Source organism: Dinoponera quadriceps, unplaced genomic scaffold (assembly GCF_001313825.1).
Source record: "Dinoponera quadriceps isolate SergipeBrazil2010 unplaced genomic scaffold, ASM131382v1 scaffold1070, whole genome shotgun sequence".
NCBI lineage: Eukaryota > Metazoa > Arthropoda > Insecta > Hymenoptera > Formicidae > Dinoponera > Dinoponera quadriceps.
The window spans coordinates 899,919-920,682 of record NW_014555341.1 but is presented as its reverse complement, the minus strand read 5'-3'; the positions used below and the strand labels follow the sequence as shown (position 1 = coordinate 920,682).

The following is a 20,764-nucleotide window of genomic DNA, read 5'->3' as shown; positions in this document are numbered from 1 at the left end:
CCCTCTCTCTCTCTCTCTCTTTCTTGCTCTCTTTTCCTCTCTCGCTCTCTCGTAGAGAAGAGTTTGCGGAGGGAAAATTAGCAGACGGGGTTGGCGGGCCAAGGGGAGGATATCGGGTGATGTGGACCGAGGGTGGAGTACTGTGGAAAATCAATGTGGTCATAGAAGAAAGGCGGTGGGAGAAAGAGATAGATAGGAACTGAGGACAAGGATCCTTTATGTCGGGTCACGTCTTTAATATACCTCGCGTAGGCGGCGATGGCTGCGCCGGGCTTAATCAATCTTCACAGCGAAGCGGTGTTGCGCGCCGCACGGATGCTGCATCTGTGATAAACGCGCGCGGCGTTACGTTCGCTTCGATTGAGACCGATCACAGAGGTGAAATTTGCAGGAAGACTGCGAGACGCGTCGGATATTGTCGTTCTCCTAGTATCGTGCGCCTGGGAACGGCTTCCGGTCCCTTCCGGTTCCTCCCTGAGATGTTGCAGCGGTAAAACCGCCTCCGATTTTCCGTCCTTCTGCAGCGGCTGATCGAACAGATTTTTTTTCCATTTATGGCGTTACTGTGACGCATTGTAACATTATTCCCGGACATTGCGTGCGACTATACGTTACAACAAAAAGCCATTTTTCTTCGTCGTGTTACACCCTTGCCCGCCTCCCTTGTCTGAAAAACATGCGGAATTCGCAAGGCCTTATGACGTATGGGTAGCGTCTTGTCCGAACTGACCGTTAGCTTTTTCCTTGTCGTTATGTGAGATTCCATTCGCTGCAGGGGAGTAATCGCTTACATCCGTGTAGTATCGTGCTACTAATGCCGACCTTCGTCCCTCGACTCGTTAGAAAAAATCACTTCTCAGACTTCCTTCATACGTCGTTTGCATTACGCGGTAACAGACTGCTCAATTGTAATATCCTCTTCTTGGCGGGTAACTTTGATCAGTACACTACTTCTCTTAAATTTCCAAGAAGGTCTTGCTCGTCTTGCTGAAAAATGGATTCTTTCAGTTGTAAAGATTTTTTTCCGAATAATGCCACTTTTAGGAAAAAAATCCACGTCATGTATTAGAAATTATTCCGTACCTAGAGTATAATATATGGGTGCTGTCTTAGAAAAGAATGAACTCGTAAGCGGGCATCGAGCCTCTTTGTATCTTTGAAAACCGACACTTTTGGAAAGTTTGGTAGAAATCGGGCCCAGGCAGATGTAAATCTGACTTTACTCGTGATTCTGAATCTAAAAATAATATTAATACTACTTTACTTCTCCCCCCCCCCCTTTTTTTTTTTAATGTCAAACATAGACGGAAATTACACGTGAATCCTGCGAAACACGACGAGCTATAATACACAAATACTCGGTCCATGCATCGAGGTAGGCGGTCGTATAAACCAAATTTAAATTCGTCGATCGCGCGGGAGAATCATGAGAGGAGTCAATAAGCGACGTACCCATCAGCCAAACGGTGGCATTTCACGAAAAAGTGAGACGGCAGAACCCGCGTGAGAAAGAGCGAGGGAGGAACGAGAGAAAGAGAGAGAGAGAGAGAGAGTTAGGAGACGAGGGACGGAGAAGAGCGAAATGAGAGACAGAGTAGACGGAGGTAGAGAAGCTATATAGGGTGCGAGAGAGGGAGTGACAGAGAGAAAAACACAGAGGCCGCGCTTCCCCCGAGGGTCCTGGGATCGATCCCTGTGCAATTTCCCGCACATGTCCGCATTGATCTGCCCTCACTTGCCCCCGGCACCCACCCCTCGCCACCACTCAACCACCACTACCGTCGCCGCCGCTGCCGCCGCCGCCGCCGCCGCCACCACCACCACCGCCGCCACTGCCGCCGCCAACCACTCTAAGCTTCTTCGGTGGTACCTCCGATCGCCCAAACGCCTACTCCTCTAACCCCCGTCTACCCTTCGCCGCTCCCTTCGCGGACCAAAGTCATTCCAACTACGTCAATTCACCCTCTACTTTTTTTTCTTCCTAACGTATCCGAATCTCACGCACCCGCGGCTTAACGCACGCATGTCACGCGCGCTACAGATATCATCCCCTTCGACAGTCGCCGATATGGTTCAACTTTGTTTTTATGAGTTCGACCGAGATCCAAGCGATCGTTGTGTATTTGTGGACGTACGCAGTTGTCCAAGAACATATTTAATGCGCGTTATGTGCGCGCGTTACGGAAACGATATATTTATGCCAATATCTTTATGACGTCGGTATCGATCTAATATTTTAATGAGTATTTTTTATATGCCGCGCCAGCGAAACATCATTTTTCGATATTGACAGTTGCACAATTTGGGAGTTTGGTCATTTCGTTTCGCGCTTTATTTCGCTGACAATCTCTTATGGGATTTACTGAAAAACGTCTCGATTTTTGCATTTTTCGATATGACCGGCTCTTTTTTCCTTTCGAAGCTTTCATGTGTTTCTGTTGTCCCACGCGATTCTGGTTGGCAATCTCCTGAGGCGAAATTCACTCCGAATACGTAAATCCGCCCTTTATTTCCTTCTAACGTGCCTGGAACGCGCGCACTCACGTCTTAACACACGCGCGTCACGCACAGCGATATCCACCCCTTCAACGTCTTCCAATACTTTTTTTACTCTTCCTCCGTATCTTCTATATCCATGCAATACCGTATCACGTGTTCGTCGAATTTATTGTCTTACATATCTTTTTCTTGATACATATTTCTGGAAATATACGCTGCTAGGTCATACATACTCCTCCGCTATCTGTTCTATATAAATATATCTCTAAAAGCATGTTGTTTCGAAAATGTCTGGAGATATATTTTTAGAAATATATCTCATTATATTTTTAAATCTCAATTCTTAATTCTGGGGTATTATCAAAGTATTTAGTGATATATGTGTACTGGAATATGAAAGTAACGCTTATATTACACACAAATCTGCACAATTCACGCGATAGATCCAAAACTTAATTTTCCTCTCAAAAATAGAATGTATCTCATTGCCGAATGTGTTCGTTACGAATGACAGCCCCGAAAATAAGCCCTTTTTATTTCGTGCAAAAAACATGAGTTTTTATTTCGGTTATCTTTGCGCTCCGATGTTTTTATCTGCTGCGTTTCTCTCGTTCCGCGTCTGCATAGTCTTGTATTTTCCGTTATGGCTGCCATTGCCAAGCAATCTCAGTTTCATCCAGACGGCTTGGGCCATTCAGTCGCTTTATTCTAACTCTCCCGTTTGCAAACTCAACTCGGCAGGACATGAGAGTCGTTCCAACTATGCGAAATCACCCTCCTCCACCCTCCTCCCTGCCCGAACCTCTCCACCTAACGCGTTCTCTCGTGCGTAATACACGTGCGTGTTACGCGGAGCACGCGATACGTCGCATCCCGATAGTTGGGGTAAACTCCCGATGGAAGACATGGTTTTTCAATTTTAGGAATACGTTTCTCCCTACCGTTTCGCTCGACGAAGCTCTTCCCTAGAAGAAGCCTTGAAGGCCGTCGTCGAATTGTGTCCCACGTTCCGTCTTGAAACTTTTTAAATTCGGGAATCGTCTGTGTTGAGGGCTAAGAGTATCGGGTGGGAAACTTGGACAAATTTATTTGAAGAAATTGGCTTTAGTACTTTAAGGTTCACTGTCATGTTATGCGTGTCTTAATTTTATATATTCTGAACTAATATATTTTAGCGTGAGCAAAAAAATGTATGTATGCGTGCATGTGTATGTGTGTGTGTGTGTGTGGAATAATTAAAATTAAACAAAATCGGAGTGATAACTTTTTCGCACGATATGATCTGATATAATTAAATCGACACTAATCTGCAAAATTCTAAAAATCAAGCGAGCACTGCTAGTGATCATGATATCATGAATTCAAAATTCACGAGAGTTTGGATTTCTCTATTTTATCCTGCATTAAGAAAATATATATATATTATATATATATATATATATATATATATTTATATATATTTATATATATATATATATATTTCTGCTACTAGGAGAATGAGGAATGTTAAGTAAAGTTAATTTTCAAGAGATTAGATAAAAATGCCAAGGTCGGAAACTCAAATGCCTTGATTAATTATTACGAGCACACGAACGATACTGCTCATGCAGGCGGCTCTTTTCATCCGCTCGGGAAAATGAGCGAAAGTTATTTACCCTCGTCGCAATGCGCGCTATACTTTTCTCCACACCTCCGAGTTGAAGGAAAGGAGTGCTCTCGCAGTGGTACAAACACGTCGGCTATCTAAATTAAACCTTCCTACCCCTTCGGATCGCCTCCCTCTTCCACCTGACGACCGTCATACATCAAAACGCCTGTCATAGACCTAAACAGTGGTGAACACCTTCGATCGTGCCGATCGCGAAGGAACTCGATGCTAAAAGAGAGAATATCGTATACACATTTCGTGTAGAAAACGCATATCACAAAGTTTCACGGCTGATTCTAATTTCGTCCTGTGAGTAGCCGAGCTACATCGTTGGTATATCGGCGGATATAATTGATCATGAAGGTAACTTCCTCTCGGATGTCAATGACCCTCCACAATAGACGCTTGAAATTCATCGTGTTCAACGTTGCCCATAGGTAACTGATTTCTAATATAAGAGTGGAAACGGTCTATTTGCAGCATGTGCAACGCTCCGGGAAGTTCAACGTACGCGCAGCATCAAGCTTTAAACTCCATCGCTGATTAGTTCCCGCAGGATACTGCGGAAGACTGCTGTTGTTTCGCACACCGCCTCCGATCGAATCGGATTTCGGTGTAGTACATCAAGGCTCGTTTCTCATTTCGATAATACTTCCAGGAATAGAAATTGCACCAACCGCCTATCGATCCCCGGTCCCTCTCGCCCTCCCTCTTTACCCCAGGCAGGATCGGCGTTTTCGAGTTGCTCGCCCCTGCGGTAACGCAAGGCAGACGCGGAAGGACTTTCCCGGAAACCCGAAGACATCGATCTTCAGGCTCCCTTTGGCCAATCAGCGTGCTGACTGCTCCTCGAGAAGCAGGTCCTCGTTAATGCAGCGCAATTCGTCGGAGCGACGCCGCTAATGGACTGGCGCAATCATCCTGGCTCGCTACCGAATCTCCTTCCTTGTCGACAACATTGGCAACTCTCCCTCGTCGGCGTTTCTTCGTTCTACTTGAAGTTTTTCGCGAAAACCATAGCGCTCGTCCGATCGCTGTATCATCTTCTCGTATTTCATCTTCTCCCCGCCTGGATTCTTTCTTAGTAGGCTGCCTTAGCCGTCTTCCTACGTGATTATGCGGTGTAGAGTGTCCGTGGTCGCAGAATGACGAGGGTTCTGGATTGGTCGTCGAAATATGATATTCAAACAGTAAGTTTCAATAGTGTTGAGAACGACTCGATAGCTATCAGGATCGTTACTATTGGATTCCGTGTCGCGAACAGCGGGTTTTGCGAGAGTTGCTGTCCCAACGTTTCATCATAAGGAAAATAATGAACCCGGCTTTACTTTCCCGTAAGACCTCTTAACCTAACGTCGTTAACTCGGTAAATTTAGAAACGTACATCCGNTCTCTCTCTCTCTCTCTCTCTCTCTCTCTCTCTCTCTCTCTCTCAATCTAATTAAAATATTATCTTTTATTTTACTCGCTTCGGGATGAAGTTGAACCGTGAGAAAAAAATAAAATTTCATTTCTTCAGCTGTGTATACCGCGAAACTTTTTACAATCTCTCGAGGGGTAATTTCGTTTTGGAGAGAATTCCTCGAAGGAAATCGCGTCCCTTCGTTTATCTTCTCTAAATCTCTTAACATCTTTTCCTATTTCCACGGTCCTTCATCATTCCGGCTATCCCTTGCCCTCTTCCGCTTCTCATCCCCGTTTCTTTCACCTTCCCACCGTATTTCGTCTTCCCGCCCATCGTTCTTTTCCACACCCCACGCCCGTCTTTCTATCATTCTTTTCCGTCCGATCGGCTCGAAGCTTGGTTGTAATCAGGCGCACACATACACTTCTCAGCCCCGATCGATCGAACCTGAGCTTTTAAGATTCCCCGACCGACCACCATCTTACCTGAGTGTACTTCACGCCTGGAAAAAAATAATCGCGCGGCATCAAAGAACACTTCAAACCTAACGGGACGTAAATCTAATAATTGGAAAGTCTGCAAATAGTCAGATCGATCATTCACTTATCGAAAGAAAACAGGAAAGAAGGAGGGAGAGAGAGAGAGAAAGATGGGGAACGAAGGTTTTTGAATTTATTTAAATTTCACTATTTGCAATTTATGGCATTTCAAAACTTAGCTATGAATTAAACAGATCGAATGATTGAATATTTAAGATTTAAATAGTGATCGCGTGAGGTCACGTATTTGCACTTATGTAAATGTATTCACGGGAATATATGCGGAGCTGGAAAATTCCATTTTACGGGAGTGGCAAAAGACAAAAGTAGGAAGAGGAAAAACCAGGCTTAATGCTTTAGAAGCGATGTGACCTTAATTCCACCAGAATTCTGGTGTAGCCCGATTGATACATAAATCATCACGGAATACGGTTTCCCGCGGTTCGCGCTATATATACGCGGCTCTGTAATTCTAATAAATTGGATCGTCATCCACTATAAATCAGAAAGCGGGTCTGCGTACTGCGCATTCTTCTTTTACATGTTGTTCACACTGGGGTTGGCCGACAAAAGTCAATTTCGAGAATAGAATAGTACGGTCGTACAAATACCGTGGACTGAAATACGAATTATTTTCGCTGCTACACTGGAAAATCTTTTCTCTCTATATCACTGAGTTGAATATTTTTAGCATAGAAACGATATTTTCTTCGCTCACGCTGGATATCATGATAACAAGAACTATTTTTCAATCTTCTCTTATTTAGTTTCAAATATCATAAACAAATGTCGAAATAAACAAATCTGTGGCAAATATTCTAAAAGAAATGATAGAAAGAAAATGTAGAATATCACGTGTTTTTTTTTAATTCAACGCAACCTGTATAAGACGTACCGATATTAATTAGTCTTCTTGCGATTTATTATTCTTACAAAAAAATTATTCCTAATTCACTTAATATTCAAAAATGAGGTACAAGATTACTATTTATTGCACGGTTATTGTTTAAACTGTCAATGGTCATTGATAAGCGGAAAATAAATTTTCAAAAAAGCAAATACAACATATCACATATCATAAGAGAGGAACGGATTCCGCAAGAATCGAGACCCGTTACACGAGCATCCAATGAGGGCGAATCTACACATCCTTCCCTTTTACGTAATGAGACGTACACGAAAGTAGGAGAGGCCTTATGCTTAGAGATTCGTAGGAAAGATAGTCGTAACGAGGCGTAGAGGTTGGATCAATACGAGGGTTCTTACGTAGTTCGCTTACTCTGGCTCTATCTCCCTTCCTTTCCCACCCTTCTGCTCTTCCTTATCTCTTTCTTCCGTCTAGATCCTCCATTTCTCTCGGCTTCATCCTTACTCTCTTCTCTCTCTCTCTCTCTTATCTCTCTTTCTCTCTCATTTATTCACTCATTCTTTCTCAGTTTCTCTCCCTCTCCCTCTCTCTCTGTCTCTCTCTCTCTCTCTTTCTCTCTCACACAGTCTCTCTGTCTTCGAGAGCTTGATGTGCACGAAGACGAAGACGGACGACGATGCTTGCCGATAGATCGAGCACGCTTCCGCTTACCCCCTGAATTTTCCGCCCCGTTCTCAGGGGCGCGTCGCGACAGCGGCAACCGCTCCGAAATACGAGGGTAATCTCGCACCTATGAAGACGCGTTACGGCGCCGAGCGTGCATTCAATTGTGACGACCGGAAGTCGCCTGGGTCTCTCCACGTGAACATGGTGCCGAAATCGAGAGGGGTAAAACAAATGACAGATTACGGAAACGTTTGCGTATGCAACCCACTTAGCCTAGGGCCGTCGATTACATTTTGGATAAGAAACAACATCAACAACAACAACTACTACTACTACAACAACACACCAAACATCCTACAACCGGACATGCCCTGAGAGTACGAGAGTAGTACGCGTGCGAATGTATGTGTACTAGAGAGTAGGAGGAGCGAGAGAGAGAGAGAGAGAGAAGAGAGTGTGTGCATGTGCCGAAGTGGAGAAAGACGAATGGATCGGATGCGAAAGTGCGCCTGAGGGTATAAAACATGTGTGCGTCTGTATGTATATGTGTGTGTATATGAAAGTGAGAATGAGAGAGAGAGAGAGAGAGAGAGAATGCGAGAGGTGTGAGAGCGTGGGAGAAAGTAAGAAGGGTAGAGAGAGAGGGAGAATGAGGAATCACGTGTGACTAGCCACATGTGAACTCTGACACGGAGCCAGCGAAGGAGAGGCGTAGAGAGAAAGAAAGAATGGAAGGCTTAATGTGTGTTGTGTACACACGTGCGAATGTACGTTACATATGTGAGGGTATGTGCGAGAAAGGAAGGGTGATCGAGGCATCGAATGGGCGCGACAGAGAAACAGAGCGTGAAAGAGAGCGAGCAAGAGAGGGAGAGAAAGAGAAATTCGCGTGCAATAGAGCGTGCTGAATGGTGTGAGAAAGAGAGAAAGAGAGGGAGGGAGAGACTGTGAGGCAGAGAGAAAGAGAACGAGCGAGTGGGTAGCGGAAAGAGAGGGGAGAGAGAGAGAGAGAGAGAAACGGAACAAGAGAGAGACAGAGAGTCAGCGAGAGAGAAAGAAGACGTAGAGTGGGGGCGGGAGAGGTCGCGTGAGAGAAAGAGTAAGGAAGAAAACAGTATCAACTGACGGGCACGTCCTGGTTGTAGGATCGGCGATGCCGAAGAGGGAGGAGGCCGCGATGTCGGCCACCGCCGCCACCGATACCACACAGGCGGTGGAGAATTTCGCGAGGCTCTACACGGCACTGCGCCACGACGACGCTAGGCCTCTGTGCCGCTACTGCGGCCGTAGCTACTCGTCACCGAGCAACCTGCGGCAGCACGTGAAAAACGTCCACTCGGACTGGCCGCCGCCGGACACGTGGCCGCAGTGCAATGTGTGCGGCAAACGGTGCAAGACCAAGCATTACCTGATCAATCATCAGCTGCAGGCGCACGGCATTCACCAGAGGCCTAGCATGAACAATCCCGCCGCTCAACAGCAGCAGCATCAATCGCCGTCCTCGTCCTCGTTGCCATGAGTACGCTCGGCGTCGTCGTCGTCGTCCTCGTCGTCGTCCGCCAGTCGTCCGGAAGCGCGTCGAGACGCGACCGAGTGCTCACCGCTCGCCGAGAGGCTTTAGTCGATATCGCGCGGTCGGAAGCGCGGGGGTTGCTGCCCGCGCTCGATAGGGCTGAATGTCGTGACGGGGATCCCTCGTTGCCGCCACGGCACCCACCGCCGCCGTCGGCGTCGGACCGGTTGCCCGCCCGAAATTTCTTTAATCCGTTTACAGCTCCGCTCGTGATGGAACGTTGAGCCCTCTAGCCAACGGTGGTCGCCACGGAACGGCGGGCAATATCCGAATGCGTTTCCGATGCGATTACTTGGGCATTAGTGGGCACTAGCGATCGATGTCGTTTTTTTTTTTCAACACTGTAGTCCCCGGCCACGGGAGTTTCGAGCACACTCCGGTCGTAGTTTTTCATCAAAATTGTTCACCCCGTACGTGCGGGGTAGAATGTATATATCGTTCAATTTCGTTGTGATTAGATATGAGCTGTGATAGAGTATCTCGAAAAAGCTCCATGTTCCGGAATGCTCGAAAAAAACTGGATAATAACATTACATGGTTTTGGATGAGAGAAGGAGGGAGAGAGAGAGAGAGAGAGAGAGAGAGAGTGTGTGTATGGGGGTGTGTGTGTGTGTGTGTGTGTTTGTGAAAGAGGCATGTAAGATTCCGAGCTGATACCATTGCAGTCTTGATAATGCTTTTGTAATCAACGGGAACGGGATATTAATAGGCACCGCGTAACGAAAGAGTACAAAAAGAGCGCTAACGGCTGAAGCCCTCTGATGCGCAAAATTGCTTCCGACCGCGACGAATGAATTAATGCAATCGCCAGACCCGGTATTTTGCATCAACTTTGTAGCGACGGCGGATGAAACGGACCCCCCATTCCCCCACCCTCCCGATATCACGATGCAAAGTGCGTCGCAAAAATACCAAAATTTATATTACACGAGGCAGAGAGAAAGATCGACCGTTTTCTATTTTGAAGCTGCGCCTAAAGTCATACGTCGAATTGAATGTATACGATAACGAAATAAGTATACGAAACTGATCGAACGCATAATTATAATTATAACCACGCGTGAACGCATAATCGTAAATAAATACGCGATAAATGGCTCTTCTCGGATAATCTGTAGTAACTGATTAGCATGCTTGCGAATTAGGGCCTCGAGCGCAACACCTCCGCTACCTTTCGCTGGGAATTCAGTTACTCGAAAATCTTCAATTTCAACAATATATCTCCCATTCCTCCTTTTAAAGTACATTGCTGGAGAGCAATCGTTAAGTGTCCATATTCTGTTGCACGACGCAGACTCCTTCCAATTCTCAAGTAACGGATAGTTGTCCCGAAGAACTTTTGGCAGTGTCATATTTTAATTTCTGTTGGATTTTTTGGATCAAGTTTATTACAGAACGCGTGTGTGTGTGTGTGTGTGTGTGTATGTGTGCGTGTGTGTGCGTGCGTGCGTGTGTCCGAATACCTTATCCATGTGTCAACATCTATTCTGATCTCGATAATTGTTATAAATATCTGTTAGTGCTTTGAATCTCAAAAACGTCATTATATCGCTACAATTTCAACTAACTTCTCTACCCGGAATTGCTGAGTATTATTTATCACGGAAGCTTAGTTCGAATATACAAAGATAATTGGTATTACCAATGACATTTGGTACACGTTAGAAGTATTCAAAGCATTGCATACTCGAGAGTCAAGAGCAACTATTGAAGTATGTCGAAATTCGCAATATAGGAACGGTTTTCCGAGACCAACGGTCAGCGGTGTCCAAACGGTTCGATTGTGTTTTCTTCTTGTAGAGAATAAGCGCCTTATATACACCGATTACCCGACTAGATGGCCTCTCTCTACCGGTGCCAATTATAATTAACGATCGGTTGATAGCAAATATGTAAGAGCCGGTAACCCCGCTGCGCGAAATATCCCGAGATGTTGAACATCGTTGGGCCGTGGTTGGGCGCGCGTGTATTGTCGTGTAGCTCGGGGTGGGATTACGGTGGTGGTGGCTGGTGGTAACGTTGGTGTGGTGGTGGTTGCAGATCACGGGCTTGATGAGGCAGAGGGCGCGGCTTACCACCACCACCACAGCCATCACCAGCAACATCATCGGCATCGCCATCATCATCCACTATCCGTTCCTCCTCCTCACCACCGTCATCAGACGCCATTGGAAGACGACCCATCAATCAATCAATCTTCCACCACAGCCACGACGACGATTACGACGACCACCAAGTACCAGCGCGGCCAGCCAGACTTCAGGCAGCAGAGGTTACTGCGCGAGCACCATCGTCAGCACGGTTACAAGTGTCCCCTCTGCTGCAGAACATTGCTAGATATCAGCTCAATGAGGACGCATTTGGATCACCATTATCCCAGAGACTCGCCCACCTGTCCCGTCGCCTCCTGCGCCAAAACCTTCTCCCACCCCAACAGTGTCAGGAACCACATGCGACTGAAGCATCCGGTACAGTGGGATCAGATTAAAACCCTGAGGTGGACCTATGTCTGATGAACAGGCAAGGATCAGTCCAACTCTGATCACGGGTCGTAATTTCAATGTTCTCCAAAAAGAGCTGTCGCCAAAGAAGCGTTGCTTTGTGTTTTCCCGGTGTGGCCCCGAAATTCCCCGCGTGGCAACTGCGTGGCGGTAATGAGTGAAAATAGTGCAGCGGACTTGCAACCCACGTTTTTCCTTCGTATGATGCACAAAATTCAAACATTGAGCTGCCAAAATTCTCGAGTAATCTATAATCGACGGGTCTCATTCGCTTTGAATTCGTTTGCAGGTGTCGATCAAGCGAGAACTGTTGCTCGATAGACATTGATAATACGCACTCGCACATCGATCGACAATCACTTCCCGTGTAAGAAAATTTCGGCTCGCTTATTCCCAATTTGTCCCAGGGACAAATTAGAGCCGTGTTAGAGACAGATCAACGAACTCGTTATCGCCGCGCAAAGATTCTTTTCGACCACGAACGTTGGAAGAGGGTCCTGGTCGATAGAGGTTGTAGTCTTTTTGTAGCACGATTCGCAACGCATCGAGATGTAAAGACGAGACGTGTAAAAGCGCGCCGATAACGCGGCGCGTTACGAGCTAGCTGAAATAAGCATGCGCGAAGTTGAAAACCGGACTGTCTTCAGTGCTTTATTTCGGACCTGTCATACAACCACCCACCGTGAGCTCTACCCTTGACGAGAAGCGCACACACTGTACATATGCGAGAGACTATATCGACAAAGGAGAAGAAAAAAATCTATAAAAATCTCTATAAATATATAAATATATAAATATATATAAAGAGATTATACATAGAGAGTTGATTTTGTATAAAATGTATGAAGCAGTATTTCCTGTAGAGCCTGAAACATAGACGCCGTAGAATCGAACAAAACACTCTCACAAACACACACACACACACACACACACACACACACACATATACAGCGATGTCGGTGTGCGGTAACGATTAGGTTACGTATCTACAAGAGAAAACAATGTTCCTCTAAGCTGAGTAAGCCAGCCTTATGTTAAATAACGTAGTATTAAGAGTGTAGAAATCGGACAAAAACGCACGAGCCGAAAACGGCGGCGACAATCGCGTCGATACCAAGCGGTCGATCGGCTGCAAAAAGCTTGTTCTAGCGACCGATAGGATGCGAATTAGATGCGACATGTGAGAAAGAAAGAGAGAGAGAGAGAGAGAATGTGTGAGATGCTGATTGCGTGTGACAAACGCGACACAGATCTTTCGTGAGCGGGTGGATCGCGCGAGAAAAAATACGTCGACCAGAAACGGTCGCTCGACAACGCTTAGCCTTATTTTTCTACAGTCTTGCGTTTTATCAGTATTCCCTAGATAAAGAGTCCCTTAAGAGACATTACGTTCGAGACCGTGTATATTAGAATATGCCGCGAGCGAATACGACGAAGTATATTTATGTATATTTCCGCGGAGTGTGTGTGTACGAGTTGTTAGTTGTGGATCTCGAAAAGAAAGACACATCGGCGTTACACTACGTGCGCGTTGTGGGACGTTCATGCTCATTCATATATACTTTCACAAGTCGAGATTTAATCGGTTGCGTTAGACGACGGTGTCTGCGAAGATAGATCGTGGGACTCCCCGAAGAAATCCGCAGAGAATACGTTAGATCGACATATACCGTTTGAAATCAGTGATTGCGAGGCATCGTTTCCACGAGTTTTTTTTTTTCTTTTTTCTTTTCGTTAAATACTATTTATTATTGACTGTTTACTCCATCCTGACTAACAGCTCGTACGACGAACAATTGTATAGAGTGCTATACTCACTATTTTAGCAGATACTAGCTTATATATATATATACATATATATATATATATATATAAGATATACGAAATGAAGTCTATACTATTTAAGTAATGCTTTGTACAATAAAAAGTATTCAGAGAAATTCAGAACGAAATTATTCTGTCCTTGTCGCGATCACTCAGCCGGTAACGTCATGGTCAGCATGTGATTGAGTTTGCGTAAGGAGTACAAACACGTAAACGTGTTTAGCGTATAATTCTCTTATGAAAATGGTACTTTCTGCTCAGCCGTACAATTCTTCACCCTAGGATATGCAATTGTTTAATGAAATTAGATATTATTAAACTTTTCTTTTTTTTTTCTATTATTTATTTATCTAAACATCACGTGTGTGCACGCCTAATTTTTCCCTGATTCTTAATTCTGTAATCTCAATTCTCTCTCTCTCTCTCTCTCTCTCTCTCTCTCTCTCTCTCTCTCTCTCATTTATCTAACTAAAATATATATCTCTAATAGGGTAATTTTATTTTGAAATCTGATATCTCATCCAATATTTATGCTGCACAAACACAAAGAAAACGGTAATATGCTCATTGACGTCAATACGGGACAGGCACATCACTACATGTCCTTTATCCTTCGATAAGAAATTCATCCCCATATAAGAAAACTACTTTATATTCAGTTAATCGTCTTCAAATATACTCAGAATACCGTTGCAACAATCAAGAATTCTTCTTCTTCTTCTTCAATGATTGAGTCCGATGTCATATTCCTACGTCATTTTCTCACACAATCGAGAACCATGTTGCGTCAACTATCAACCGATCGTATGCTAATCAACGACCCAGCTCCGTAACTTTACCTCTTCCCAGAATGGAACGCGTGAACTTCTTTTTCACACAACGGTTGTCTATTTTCAGTTCAACGACGAGGTCTGGATTTGATGCGAGTGCGCGCCACAGACCCACGGCCGTGTCCGAAATGTGGAAAAATCTATCGGTCCGCACATACGCTACGAACACATCTGGAGGATAAGCACACTATCTGTCCTGGTTATCGTTGTGTTCTATGCGGCACGGTAGCCAAGTCTCGGAATTCTTTACATTCGCACATGTCGAGACAACATCGCGGCATCAGCACGAAGGACCTTCCAGTTTTACCTATGCCGAGTCCGTTCGACCCCGAATTGGCTTCTCGATTATTGGCTAAGGCTGGAGTTAAAGTGAGTCCTGCAGAACTAAAGGCACGCGCAAGTCCAACCGGGCCTCGAAGGGGCGACATAAGACTGGAACTGCCTCGTGGAGGCGCATCTTCCGAAGCCGGCAGCAGCGTTTGCGGCGGTGACGATCCGGAAGATCTTACTCTACCTCTCAGCCTCAGGTACGGTTCGCCAACGCCCAACAACAACACTGTTATCACTAAGGTAAGCGGCAGCAGCGGCAACAGCAAGAACACGACGACGACGGCGATCGCGGCCAAGTCTCACGACACGATGCACGGTAATCGCGAGGCTAACATGGCGCCGATACATCCACCCGCTCACTTCTCGAGTCCCAACGTTCACACTGGTTCCGCAATCCTGGATACCTACCTGCAGCTTATCGCTGAAAACTCGATAGCATCAATGGGCCTCAATCCGGAACAAGCAGCAGCGGCCGTAGCCGCCCACGCTGCCAAGATGGCGCAGATATCGGCTATGGATAAACTCGGGGAACGCATGTTGGAAGATTATCCGATGATCGGGAGAGACGAAGGTAGGGGCTCCGGGGTTGTGCACGAGGAGCGACAGGATATGCTGCAAGGTAGGAATAGTGCGCTTGTGGAAGGTGAGTCGTCCGGCGGAGAGGAAGAGGAGTTCAGCGATAACGACGATGCGGAAGTAGTAGTCAAGACCGAATAGGTGATACTGTGTTCTAAGCGCAATTCCGTGAAGGAAGTGGCCCGGACAGCCGGTGTCGCTCGTTCTTCGCGACACGCGAGAATCGCCGCGTCGCGAAGCGGGCTCGTTGCCGAGGAGAAGAGATACCGCCGCGCGGCCGCAGTCTATCCATTTGCGGAGTCGACCGAGATTTAAATTACTATGTCTCTTGCTGTCGCGAACATGATGTTACAGCGCGGGTGGTGTATGCAACAACGACGAATATGGACAAGCTTGCTTGCCACGTCGGGCTAAGAGCATCAAGCCACATATACGATCTATGCAGGATCTCCCGCAAGTCGGTGGGACAATCTGAGATGTGATCGATGACTTCACAATATGAAATATACGATGATTTTTCAGTATGAAGTATACGATGGTCGTTCGTAGAAGATACGAGATGCCGGTCAAAATTGCCAAAAAGATTCCGCTCCAAAACTGGAAGAGGAGATACCGAATTGCCGCGGAAGCAGCTTGAAATCTAATTTCCCAGAAAATCCCCAAATGTATTGAGCCACCGTTTCACACCCTTACGGGACGCGTCACATCGATACGAGCAAAAAGTTCGCCCAGATTACAAAAGGTTTTATACGGCGTCCGTGTTAGCGGATGGACAATTATATTATTCATTTTTTTTTTTTTCCTTATTTACTTCTACCGCCACTTGTAAGAGAGATCCTGTATATGTATATATACATATACACAAACATATACACATCCAGTCGGACACATGCGCGTAATGACATATACACGTCACAAAAAATTCCATCCATCTACCTCAGTACACACGTTAAGTGATAGAGCGGGTCAATATGAATCTCAGAAAACGAAGTAGAAGTACGCCGCTGGATCGCAGAACAGTAATTTTTTTTTTTTTTTGAGTATAAAAGTACCGTGCAATGCAGCTTCCGTATGAATATTTCGCGACGATAGCGACCGATCAACGACTGTGTTTGCTTTTTTAATTTGCGAAAGGTTTAAGCGGCTGACAAACGGTGAGAGAGTAGCGTGATGGAAATGTAGAGAGCAGGATGCTATTGATACTATGTATATTCACACTATATTATATTTTATTATTATTATTATATTATATATATATATATATATACATATATATATATAAATGTTGAGGACATGCATTGCATAGATTTATAGGGCTTAGTATATGCACATAGGGCAAAATAAGAAGACACATTTGCGAATGCATGCGTGTATACAATATACAACACATACAAACATGCGCTTTCGCGTTATGTTCTAGGGATGGGATCAGGTGTATTTTCTACCAACGCGGAACAATTCTCCGTTTTTTTAATTAGATAAGTTTAACCGAGTCCAAATTTCTCCTTAGATAAGACGATTAAACGTGAAAGTAACATGATTTAATGTGTACATTAAACCAAATATGTGTGTGACTTATATTCGTAATCGTACAGGCGTTATCACATAGGTTGTAGTTTTTTTCTTTGAATCCTAGAACGCAAAATGTCTGAAATCAAAATACCGCTGCAAGAATTTTTACTGAATATTTTTATTTAAAGAGTATCTATATTTATTTTAGTTTTAATCAGTACCTACCGTGTGCATCACCCAACGGACGGTGTATGCGTGACAGCCGTGTGTGATGGTTGAAAAAAATCATCGTTTGTATAATCGTGCAATATACTTTAATTTTAACGAATAACGAGTGATATGCACACCGTATTCGGCCCGTACGACACGACTCCATGCTTGGTTGCAGTAAGTGCATTTACGCAGGGATACACATTTGTGTGACAATGCCAGTTTTATAAGAGGTCGTACCCGAATCGCGCCCGGGTCGATCGCATCTTTCGCAAGTATGTACTTTCAGCTTCGATCCCATCCCTACCTATGCCATGCCGTACCTATGAAATACGAGCGCACGTATGTATACACACACACACACACACACACACACACACGTATACTGCGAAGAGGTACACGCAATACGTACCGACTGCGCGCATCAATGCATGCACGACAACACGCGGTTAAATCCCGCTGATCGCAAACCGGCGATTTCTTATTTATCTCTCGTTTTCTTAGCAGCTTGAAAGAAGCGAGAAGGAAGCGGAAAAATTAGCCATGGAATGGAATGAATGCCATTTCGATTTTTCCTCGGCCTCTTCTTTCGTCGTTTATTATTATTATTATTATTTTTTTTTTTATTATTTTTCTTACGACCGATCGCCCGTCTCCGATTCGCGGAGATCTTAGAGCTTGCCATGACGTAGTACTTAAGTTCAGCGCTCGGATCGCTCCCGTTGACCACCGGAGAGAACCGCGCCGGGTGTTAGGAGCAAACTCGGCCCTTTGCTCCTTCATCTTCGCAGATCGCAGCTGCGCGAAAAAAGAGAGAGAGAGAGAGAGAGAGAGAGGCGCGTAGGTCGACTGAAATCGATTGCGTGCTGTGACGAGAGGAGAGTTAAACCTATTCCGCGGTCTCGCGACGAGAAGACGCCGCTTCCGGGCGTAGACGTATTCAGGCGCTCGGTTCCTCCTTCGATCACTGCTCCCGAAAGTGACACGATGGATGCTTCCTCTTTAGTCGCGCGTACGTTTGGACGCATGCGTGCGACGTCTTTCGAAAATGGGGGTTCCTGAGAAGGACTTGCCATTTCCGGCGAGACGGAAGACAGAAGGGAGACTAACAATTGGGAAAACTGGGCGGCGAATTCGCGCGCGCGCGATGCGGTATTCGGCATAGTTGTAAAATGGTTCCTACTAATATACATAATACGAGATAATTTCGATGATAACCTGCTTGTGGAGGAACACGTTAATGTTAATAATAGGCATGTAAGTGTATTGTATAGGGAAGAGAGAGAGAGAGAGAGAGAGAGAGAAAACTACACGTAGCAGCAATACGTAGCATCATAACGCGGGTTAAACGAGAGGGGAGTTTTTTTCGTTTCCGGCCAGTGTGCGTGTGCATGCGGAGGAGCGGTGTATCAGTATAACTACAATAATTAGAAATTTGAGCTTAGCATGTACTTTATAGTTTGTAGGTTGTATACAGTCCTCAGAATGTCATAACGATTAGTTTTTAAGTGTATTATCGAGCATACGCGAAACACGTCCAGCGAAAGTTTGGGGAGAATTTTCAGGCGAGCAATGCGTGTAAACGTCCTATATATAAGAAGAAAACGTTAATTTCGATGGGAGCTCTATGAAAGTGTCCGTAAGTGAAGGATCATGGAAGGACGCGAGAGAGAGAGAGAGAAAGAGGGAGAGAATAATACTTATAAATTAAAGCGCGCATCTTTATGAAGAAAATTCGGAGAGCCACGAGGAAATGGACTGACTGGAAATTGAAAACACGCAAACAGTAGAGAAGGCTCGGATGGATAACGATTGGAATATTAAAGAAAGAGGAAACAAAGGCCACCAGCGCTGAATCTGACGAAAAACGGCGATGTCACCAAGTCCATGTAAAAATCTGCCAAAAGGGCGAGACGCTATTCACAAAAATCATGAATTGGGAAATTGTGAAAATTGATAATATAAATTATTGTATGACGATTTTAAAAGTTAATAAGTATTTGGAGGAACTGCATCATGACGCGTGTGAATCTGATCAACATATACGTCGAACGCAAATACGTCACTTTTAAATAACTTAATAACGTAACTTCGTAAACTTAATAACGTTACTTTTTACTAGCGACATAAGTCTCAGAATTCGTAATTGCTCCCTTGGACAATTGTTTAATCGGTAAAACGCGAGCAAAGCGGATTTCGCGCCGATTGCGCGTTCGATGCGCTGAATTTCGGAATGTCTGAGCTATAAACATTGTATACGAATGCAACTGTGTATACGATTGTGACACTTTGTATACGACGTACACGCGGAAAATCTAAAAAGCGGGCGCGCGATAAAATCGCGCGGATAGGCGCATATTTATTGCTCGCGCCATGCTGTTCGACATCCATGGTGTTTCGTCCGTGATTTTTTACTACGGACATTGTTATTAGCCGTGGTAATCCCTTTTTTTTTGTCGCGTCTGCCTCTCGGACGCATCTACGAATCGCGGTGTATCAGGCCGCGAGCAGCATCCCCGAACGGAGATCGAAACGCGCAGCGATTCCGCTGTATAGATGAGAAGAAAAAAGGAGAAAGAGAGAGAGAGAGAGAGAGAGGGAAAGTGTAGGAGGAACGACATCGATCGAGAGGCAAATCCAGGTCTAATCGGTACAAAGAAACCACTTCTTGCCTTGAAGCTCTCTATTATTACGGAAAGAAGCAGGCCATTGCGCGTGAGTCACGTCGCGAGGGAAGAAAGAGGCGCAAATAAGATGAAAAGGGAAATGTGAAATGAGGGAATCTTCACAGAGTACAAATTTATTCGCGGAATTAAACCTTAAAGGGCATTGTTACTGTAGAAAGTAAAAGGGAATTAAAAGAGAGGAGACGCGGACGTTCGTACTTTCCGTCTTGCGCTGAACACGCTTTGGAGGTCATTCACATAATATGAATGAACATATATATTATATACAATATATATTATATATGTAATAATAATACTATATATAATAATAACATATATATATATTATATATAATAATAGTATTATATATATAATACACGTTATATATGTATATAATACATGTACTTACGCTTTCACTAACGTGGAAGATGCGTTTAACCACCATTTTTCATATTATATCTATTATTTTGTGTCATCCCGCGCGAAAGAATAACGAATATCGAGGCACGTTCAACGCCGCGGACCCGCAACGTGGAGTTTTCATTCATTATTTTCCAACGGTCGTAACGTTTTCAGCACTGCACGGCGAGTGCGAATGGTTGCGCGCTGATTCTGACGAATCCCCGCATGTGGATGCTAAAAATTTAAGTGCCGCGGAATTCTAGTAAATTACTGTAACTCGCGAGAGAAACGGGAAAACGCGAAGAGGCGCGGAAGCAAGGGAGAGGAAAAAACTAGAAATCGATCGTTCGTTTTGTGCCATTGCGAAATCCACAGTTAAAGTTGACAATTAATGTACGTCCTTGTTCGATCGCACATCGCGTAATGATCACGGGTTCTTGGCTCAGCATACCGTAGCGAACAAGCGCGCCGGAAGTCGTTAAAACGGGCTAATACGACAAGGGACGAATCGCGTCGTACAGTGACGTTACCGTCGATAATTAACAGTGATCTCGTCGATAAATTTCGTTCAACACTTCAGCTTTCTTCTTCATCTGATGATAAAACGGCGACTCGCGAAGGGTCCACTTGACATACGCATACAGATCTCGTACATGCGAGAGACACATACGCATACTTTACAATCTACACACGTACATGGTGGGAGAGCGATTGA

General features: G+C 45.0%; 1 protein-coding gene across 4 annotated transcripts in view; it reads left to right on the top strand.

Annotated features, from left to right (window-relative positions):
• The window catches only part of LOC106743900 (protein abrupt-like), a 93,805-nt gene extending 76,478 nt beyond the window's left edge, over window positions 1-17,327 (top strand). For 2 of the 4 annotated variants that reach the window (XM_014618187.1, XM_014618186.1), the window contains one exon: window positions 14,421-17,327. In XM_014618187.1, the coding sequence (XP_014473673.1) occupies window positions 14,421-15,400 (980 nt within the window). In that variant the 3' untranslated portion in view covers window positions 15,401-17,327. Of the gene's footprint in view, window positions 1-11,238; window positions 13,585-14,420 lie in introns of those variants that run through there. The other 2 variants (XR_001374409.1, XM_014618189.1) reach the window with 2 other exon arrangements.
• Window positions 17,328-20,764: the final 3,437 nt, after the last annotated feature.